The sequence below is a fragment of the Crotalus tigris genome, unplaced genomic scaffold (assembly GCF_016545835.1).
Source record: "Crotalus tigris isolate CLP2741 ecotype Arizona unplaced genomic scaffold, ASM1654583v1 scf7180000017625.6296891, whole genome shotgun sequence".
Lineage (NCBI taxonomy): Eukaryota > Metazoa > Chordata > Lepidosauria > Squamata > Viperidae > Crotalus > Crotalus tigris.
This window is the reverse complement of record NW_024096520.1, coordinates 3979302-3988326: the sequence shown is the minus strand read 5'-3', so window position 1 is coordinate 3988326 and position 9025 is coordinate 3979302. Positions and strand designations below refer to the sequence as shown.

Genomic DNA, 9025 nt, shown 5'->3' with positions numbered 1-9025 from the left:
TCCAACATTTGAGGCTGTCACAAAGACAAGGGGGACAACCTATTCTCCAAAGCACCTGAGGGCAAGACAAGAAGAAATGGATGGAAACTTATCAAAGAGAGATGCAACTTGGAACTAAGAAAAAATTTCCTGACAGTGAGAACAATTAATTAGTGGAATGGTTTTTCTTCAAAGGTTGTAGGTGCTCCATCACTGCAAGTTTTAAGAAGAGGTTGGGCAGCCATTTGTCAGGAATGATATAAAGTTTCCTGCTTGGACAGGGAGTTGGACTAAAAAATCTTCAAGGGCCCTTCCAACTCTGTTATTCTACCTTCTGGTAAAATATAAGTGGTAGCCTTTTGCCTATCCTTACGACGAGTTGCCCTTAAATAAATCTATTTTTTGTTTTACTTACAAAGTAACCTGTTTTCAATAGTCATTGCTTAGATCAGATTTCTGTCCTTAGGAATGTTCACATAGAGAAGACTTCAACCTCCAAAATTTATTTTATTTAAATTAACATTTATATAGTTACTAATCTTTCAGCCAATGTTGGGTGGCTTCCAAAGTTTTTTTTAAAAAATACACTACACTGGGAGTTTTGCAGCTTTGTATTTTATTTTATTTTCTCTGGGAAACAGGTCCAAGTGGCTCTTTGAGTGTTTAAGGTTGCCCTAGACATATCAAAAATATAATTCCTGATGCCATTTTGTTCTCAGGATTTGATGATTTAACACAGTGGTTCTCAACCTGTGGGTTGGGACCCCATTTGGGGTTAGACGACCATTTCACGGGGGTCGCCAAACAACGCAGTCTGCCATTTTTTTCCCCCTTTTCCTTAGCTGTGCTACTCCCTTGTATTCTATTGGCTTTTGAAAGCCAACAGAATAGACTCTTTGAATAGAGTCTAATTCTATTGGCTTTCAAAAGCCAGTAGGAATTGTCCAGGCTGTCTCTGCTCTGCTGAGCCCGCCAAAAGTCCCATTCTGCAAACAGTGCTGCACCAATAGAGTAGTCCTCGACTTATGACCAGTTGGGGGTCGCGGCATTAAAAAGGTTGAGAACCACCGATTTAACACAATGCAGCCCATTTATAAAGCTATGGCCTTAGAAAGTTTTGATATTCACAATGATTGTAATGGTAGGGGTGGATAAATTAATTATATGTATTCAGGGATGAGATCGTTTTCAAATATTAGTCGAAGTTCAGTGCCACATCAGATTAAGAGTGGAGATTACTATATTTTCCCATTTTCAAATTATTCCCAATTATTATTTGCTAAAACTTTGATCTCACTTCATGCATAATGCAATGTCAAAATACATTATGTGTCGATTTAAAAGTCAGAAAGACACACACACACACACACAAAATACCCAAACCGCGCCCGCAAGACGTAGGGGCCACGCATCACGTGGCAGGATGTACCAGAACTTCCGGTTCCGTCTCGCTCGGCGCTGCGGCTCTGCTGCAGCTCTGCTGAAGGCCCCAAGAGCGGCGCTGGATTGAGCCTCCCTGGTGGGCATTTATCCTTCCTCAGGATCCGCGCCGGTGGGGGGGGAGGGGAGGCGGGGACGTCCTTAGCCTTTGCTCATCGCCTGCGTCGGAGCATCGTCCGCTCTGGAGGTGGGGAGGGGCGGCGGGGGGGGGGTGGAATTGGCCTGGGAGATAACGATACGCGGGAAACGCGCTCGGCACTGACAGGGCCGCGGCCAAGCCTCCCGCACGTTTAACAGTGACGCCTCGGAGCAAATAGAGGCGGGTGGCGGTCTTGCTTTGTTTTCCTAAGGCGAGTTGGATCAAGGGCCAAGAAAAACAGTTTGGGAAGAGAGAGTGTTGCTTCTTGAAAATGAACGGGGGGCGACAGAGATCTCCCGCGGTTACCCGAGCAGGTTGGAATCGATAGAGAGCGCATCTAGAAGTCTCTTCAGTTCACAGCGTCGTTTCCCCGATTACCTTGCGAACCGTTGCTCCTACTACCAGATATTATACCTCTGATCTGTGTTATTGTTGCTCGATGATTCCTTCTGTCGTTGAGGGGCATCGCAGTTTGAATAGGAACAGTAATTTGAAGTAATGGTACAGAAAGCGGAAACAGTTCTCTTGTAGGAAAATCGCTGTTGTTGAGCCTCTTTATACAGAGCTGTTATATTTAACTGGGCTTAGTAGGGCTACTGGGACTCTAGTGAGGTTATGCAGTCAGAACTGTTCGGTTCATATCGTTAATTAAAATAGTTTTGTCAGCCGGTTTCTGCTTTGTTGGACAGATAGAATTCTTTTTCAAAATGAGAACTGTTGCATGTACTCGCCCCCCCCCAAAAAAATTAGTGTTATGCAAATTTATGCCAGCACGTTTGTATTAACGAGAATTAGAATCCTTGTATTTCAGGTACAAATTGAATAAATAACCAAAGCAAATTAAAATAGTATCATTAAATTTGGTTGTTAAAATACTTACCAAACATAAATTGTTTATGATAGATCTGTTTTAAATATAATTGGTAAAAAATGTAAAAGTTGCTAGTAAGACATGTCTGCAAATACATTTATATGGTGCAAAACGTTTTATCAGGTTTTGTATATTTGTTGCCCAAAGAAATCAAATAAAGCTTTAATTGGTTAACATTTAAAAAAATGATACTGCTAAAATATGAATTAAAAAAGATAGTTTTCACAGGTTTGTTGAACATTGAAAGCATTGGTGCTTCTAGGGAAAATGGCTTCAGAATCTAGACAACAATGCTGAAGAGATCTTATCCTATATGGCAATGTTGTGCATCAGTTAGTGATAAGTAATGGAATCCTGTGTATTTGTTTGGAACTTCAGGCTCTAATGGAAGCCTCTTTAGAACATCTTGGGTTTAAATTATAAAGACCTTTAAAGTTAATATTTTGAATTGGGTATAAAAACAAACTAGAAGCCAATGCAAGTGAAAAAACAAAAAACAAAATATACTTCCAGAAGTTGAATCAACTGAAGTTGCTGAAGAGATTTTAGAAGTAAACTTAATATTTGTAGAAAGGTTAGGCAATTTGTTTTTTCTTGCTAAATACATTAGAACAGTGATGGCGAACCTTTTAGAGACCGAGTGCCCAAACTGCAACCCAAAACCCACTTATGCATCATTGGGTGCTGAGTGGGCGTGGGCCATTGGGTGGGCATGGCCCATTGAGTGGGCGTGGCTGCAGTGGTAACAGCAGACTGGGTGGGACTAAAAAGTTCAATCAATCAATTCCAACTTTGCAAGATCTTTTTTTTCCCCGCGAGAAGTTGAAATTGACTGATTGATTGAACCTTTTTTTTTTGTACATGGCGGCGGAGGCCTAAAGCGAAAAGGTTTTATAAAACCCAGCTGAAGGCCTAGGACTGGGGTGATGGCACGCTTGCCCACAGAGAGGGCTCTGAGTGCCGCCTCTGGTACCTGTGCCATAGGTTCACCACCACTGCATTAGAATCTTGAGCTTGTTGTGGATGTTTTTATTTATCGGATAATTTGGATGGGGGAAGTGTCTAATCACAAAATGATTGCTCTAGTCTAGGGAGATTCACAAAGCACCTGTTTACTAAAAGATTAAGCAATGAGGTAACTCTCCCCTCTTCCTGTCATTCAGTATGCTTCCTATCCCCTTACTGGATTTCTAAACAAAATATTGAGCTGCAGCCGCCCACTATTTTCATTTTCTAAAATGGGTATTATGATTATAAGGTTTCAAGGAAATTTTTGATAATAAAAATAATGCTAAATACAGCCCTTTCTTAAATTAATGGATTTTTTTTAAAAAAAGGAAAAAGAGTAAATACACATAGTCCTTCTTTAGCAGCTATCTATTTAGTAACAGTTTGAAATTACAATGATGATAACAATGTAACTTTACTATCCTCACATTTATGATCTTTGCATAATGCAAAGGAAAGCTAAGTATGATCATAAGCATTATCATGCTTTCACTTAGACTAGTTGATGGCCCCAGTTGGGTAGCTAAATAAAGATTATCTGTAGTGATATGATAGAATTTCAAAATAGAAAGTTTTCTGAGGAAACAAGATGGTATTTTAAAATGAACTTATTAAAAAATCAATTTTGTTTGTTTCCCCTGAAAACATGTTACCAAGCAGAAAAATTTCTAATGGAAACAAGACTAACTTTCTTAAGGAAAGTTTCCATTTCACATCATTAAAAATAACTTGGTGGGTTTCTGTCGACCCATATGTGCCCTTGGCCCCAAGATCTGATTGCCCATCTTTAGAATATTGTGAAATATATGTTTGGTGTCATCAAATATATTTTTCAAATAGCTATATCTGCTTTTGGAGGGGAAGGTAAAAAACAAAACAAAACACGTCTCAACTTTAGGAACATCATGTCCACAAATCTGTAAACCTTGGTTTTCTGACTGAGACAGCCCGAACAGCAGTTTTTGGAATGATTTTCTTTAAAATAGTATGTGTGGTTCTATTCAAGGGATCAATGTTAATTTTCTTAGCTTTTCTTAAGAAATACTAGAATCAAAATTAAATGTGTTTCAGCTAATAGTAATGGGCTGATGAGAGAAAAAAAGGGCCTCCCTAATGTGGTAATGTTTTTGAATCTCTGAAATAATTTTATTACTGTTACTTAGACTCTGTGATTATTTTTTCCCCTGCTCTGTTTCTTGGGTTCTATATTCCAGTTCACTTTTGCTGTATGAACTTAAGGAGATTTGGGGTTCTTTGTTCTTTGTCACTGAATTCTACTTAGTAGCTGTGTAGTCTTACTGCTTAAGGTTTTTTTTTTTCTTGGTTAGAATGTGACCTTATGGGCAAGATAGAATGCACATAAACTGAAAGAAGTATTTGTTTCTCTCTGTTGATATTTCTAATGTCTGGTTTCTGGATTTTCATTACTGTATATAAGAAAGAAAGTTCTATGTAAGTAAGAAATCTCCCATATAGAAAGCAATTTGAGGCTTGCCCTAAACCAGGGATAGGCAACCTTGGCTCTTATGACTCGTGGACTTCAACTCCCAGAATTCCTGAGCCAGCTTGGCTGGCTCAGGAGTTCTGGGAGTTGAAGTCCATGAGTCATAAAAGAGCCAAGGTTGCCTACGCCTGCCCTAAACAGAGGTTTCTATTATACAACACAGTGTAATTAAATGGGAGTTTAATTGTTTGTGAAAATGGCAAACTAGCTATCTTTTGTGATGAAGCAAAAATAGGAGGTGTTTTCCACTTTTGCATTTACTGGATATAAAAGCTGTTTAATATATACTAGTCTTCAGTTTGATTTAGTGGTAATAAGGAAATAAGCCAATGTATTTGAAAATCATTAAATTGGAGAGGCTGATATAAACACTGGAAGAAGCCCAAAAGATGCAATTGTGTGAGAAATATGCTGGCCTGTTTTCTAGGTTATATCTTTTAATATACAAATCAGCTATCAATAGACAGAAACCACAATTACACACCATTGAAAGGAGACACTAAAAAAGAGGAAACAAAAATACCTATACTCTCCAGCAGCCTACAACAAGATAAACAGGGATTAACACCAGACAAACAATCAAGCAGAAATCAATACCCGAATAAAGGAACTACCAAGGGGAAAAAACACCCACAAACCCTGGCAGGGCAACTTACTGTATATAAATAGGGACAAATTCCACAATCACAAGCATTGATGATGTTACCTAGTCAGGTAATGAGATGTCTGCAAGCGAACAATCATGCTCAGAGAGCATCAAGGACTTTTATATCTTTCAATTAGAGCATTCTGAGTAAGATAAGACACAACAGCTACCGTGTTTCCCTGAAAGTAAGACCCTGTCTTACTTTATTTTGGGCTCTGTAGTAAGCAGAAGGTCTTACTTTCAGGGAGGGCTTACTTTTTGCTGGTACCGGCACCAGTAGGCCACAAGAGCGCGGGGATGGTGCAGGTTCTGTGCATGGGGTGGAGAAGCAATGCAGCGGCGAGAGCATGGTGGCGGACCAGGTACGGTACTGGTGTGGTCGTAGGCAGCGGCGGAAAGGGCGCCGAGCCTGGCGCAGGGTGAGTCAGTCCAAATCTTCTGTGCGACCACCAGGGTGACCCTCTGCTGCCGGCCTGCCAGGGCCCTTCGCCAGCAGCGGCTGGTAAAACCGCGCCACTCACACCTCTGCCTTTGGGCTGGTGAGTGCCGCCAGCCTACACGCCTACTTGGTGCTGCAGGCGCTGGCCTAAGGGCTGAACCTGGCGCTCTTTGGGCCCTGGCAGGCGCTGCACCTCTCATATCAGCTGGGCAATTTTGGCCTCTACCCGCTGCTCCCGCCGGATCGCTTTTTGCTCGGCCGGCGGCTGCTGCTGCCACCATGAGGTAAGGAGGTGAAGCAGGTGGTGGTGGTGGAGTTGCTTCCCTCTGCCTGCCGGACACCTGCCGAAGCTGCGCAGGGTAAGGTTGCCCCCGCCCAGATGCCCTTGGCTCCCCAAGCGTTTTTTTTTTTTTTTTACTAACCTGCCTTTCAGTTGCATTGCGTGTCTCTGTTCACTTCTCAGCCTTTGCCGCGTGTTTGTGGGACAAAAAATATATATACAAAACTAAAAAAACTTTCTAACGTCTCGCGAGATCTCAAGAAGTTAGCTGATTGAACTTTTTTTTTTTTTGCCCCACAAACATGCGGCAAAGGCTGAGAAGCATCTGGGGGGGGGGGTAGGCAGGGAGGCTGACGGCACCCACCAGCCCAAAGGCAGAGGCGTGGGTGGTGTGGTTTTACCAGCAGCCGCTGGCGAAGGGCCCTGGCAGACTGGCAGCGGGAGGTCACTCTGGCAGTTCCATGGAAGATCTGGGCCAACTCGCACTATCCCGTGCTACAGCTTACTTTTGGGGGAAGGCTTATATAACCCCCCCCCCCCCGAAAATGAGCTGGAGCTTACTTTTTGAGTAGGGTTTACTTTCAGGGAAACACGGTAGTACATAAGAATTCTTAGGGATCACTGGTCACTTTCAGAAGAATGTAGTGGTGAACCAGATACATCTGAGAAACTCTGAATTAGTCTTATTATTTCAAATAAACTCTCAGAATTACTTTTACCTGAATGTTTCAAGAAAATATAAAAGGTTTTAAATAGGTAGCTCAGCTAATATGCCTGCTAATTTATATAGCTTACTTAGGATAATTACATTTTGTTCTTGCTACTCTTCTATTCCATAGAGTCTTCAGAATTTGCTATCTGGTGTCTGTTGGAACAAAATGTGGGGACACCCTCATTCAGCTAATAGAATGGGTCCTTTCCGGTAAGTATTTCAATATGAAATATATTTATTAATGATAACTTTCCTACATAGACATTGTGCACCATGCAATGCTACAACTGGATAAAAATAGGATGGAGGAGGAATTGATGCCTCTCCAGAAAAGAGATAAGTGAAGAGAAATTGAATGGAACATCATAAAGGAAGAAAGAACTAGCTGAAATGTTGAATGGGAACAATCTAAATAGCAACATTTTGCAGGTCATCCTGATTATGTATAGTAACAGCAAATTAGATTCTTTCTGTACATAGCTCCTTATGTGCTTAAAATATGTTAAAATGTTAAAAAATGAAAAGTTAAATATGTGACCTGGTTTCTAGATGTGTTTATGGCTGAAAGACTCAAAAGGAAATATTCAATAGCTTAACATTTGTGTTGCTTGGTTTGTCTAGTGTAGCTGACTTTTGTTCTATGAATATATTCAGTATAATTACATTGTGTGCAACTCAAAAATGTGATGCCCATAATAAAAATGTAATCAGAATGCCCTTTGAGAGAAATATATGTTAGTGCAGTTTTTAAAATTGTTTTTAAAAAGATAAAAGAGAAATTTAGAATATTCTCTGCCATGCCATTAATAGTATTGCATATTATAGAGATATCTAAAACCTTTTCTGAGTTGCTTTTAGTCTTAATGTGAAAAGAAGTGTTCAGCTAGTTTTAGGACATTATGCATGGTCAAATAAGAGATAATTTCATTTTTTATATGATCAAAGAGCAGTTAGCTTGACAACATAAATTTGAGGCTACCTAGTACTTTGCTTTGGCTTTCTTTAGTTTTTACCTTACACTATTATAGAGTCTTTTAAAATTACTGTATATTTGCTGAGTTCATACACCATCCTGTACTCTAGCAAGATTTGTTTGGTTTTAATATGTTGTGTGAACCTAACTGTGATAAACCATAGTTTATATCTTACCATACTATGTTGTCTCAATTTAGTTACAATTTAATTAATAAAACATAAGACAACAACTATTCTTTCACTATATCACAGAATGGGAATCTGAAGGCAGAAACTTAACAGTAATAATGAAAAGTACATTAATAATTTTGGAAAAAATAAATTGAAAATATTAATGTACAATAATTAAAAAGCAGATAAAGAAGATGTATTTACACTTTATGCATATAGCGTGCCTACTAAATGCACATAAGATAGGCACAAATCTATGGAGGCACTGATGAACTATGAAGTAGCTCCAGGATGGATTGGCATAGATCAAAACTATCATGTGCTATATATAGCTCAGGCTATACATAAGACCTAAGCAGAATATTGATCTTGTTCTATAAAAGCCTTCTTTGATCAGTACTGACTCAAGTTAATTAAGAATCCAACTATATTAAATATTTATTGGCAAAAAAAATCTTACCACACAGATTCATGAGTATGATGTGACTTGTTAGAATTTGAACAGGCACATGAATTCATCAACTGCTTTTTTAATAATGAATTTAGTAAAAGAAAAATAAGTGTGAATCAGAGATAGTGATAAGATGTAGATTGTAACGTTCCCCAAAATTATACTTCTAGTTCACACAAGAATATTGATGGTGGCTTCAATTCAGGGATTACTTGTAAAAGCAGGAAAGTGTTTCTGCTTTTGCAGCCATTCCCTACGAAATGCATCAAATTTCCCCATTAGTTGCCTCCTCGTGTACCACATCCTAGTCCATCTTCAGACAACCTGATGATCCTCAACAGCAGCTCTTGCAAGAAAGAGCAAGCCCAAGAAGATTCATTGTGCAAATGGATTCTATTTAAGATTTACTT

The 9025-nt window shown here is 39.5% G+C and overlaps 1 protein-coding gene across 2 annotated transcripts in view; it reads left to right on the top strand.

Annotated features, from left to right (window-relative positions):
* Positions 1-1396: 1396 nt before the first annotated feature.
* The window catches only part of RBM6 (RNA binding motif protein 6), an 86408-nt gene continuing 78779 nt past the window's right edge, over positions 1397-9025 (top strand). For both annotated transcript variants that reach the window (XM_039333865.1, XM_039333856.1), the window contains exons 1-2: positions 1397-1498; positions 7146-7228. In XM_039333865.1, coding sequence (XP_039189799.1) covers positions 7185-7228 — 44 coding nt within the window. In that variant the 5' untranslated portion in view covers positions 1397-1498; positions 7146-7184. The remainder of the gene's footprint in view (positions 1499-7145; positions 7229-9025) is intronic.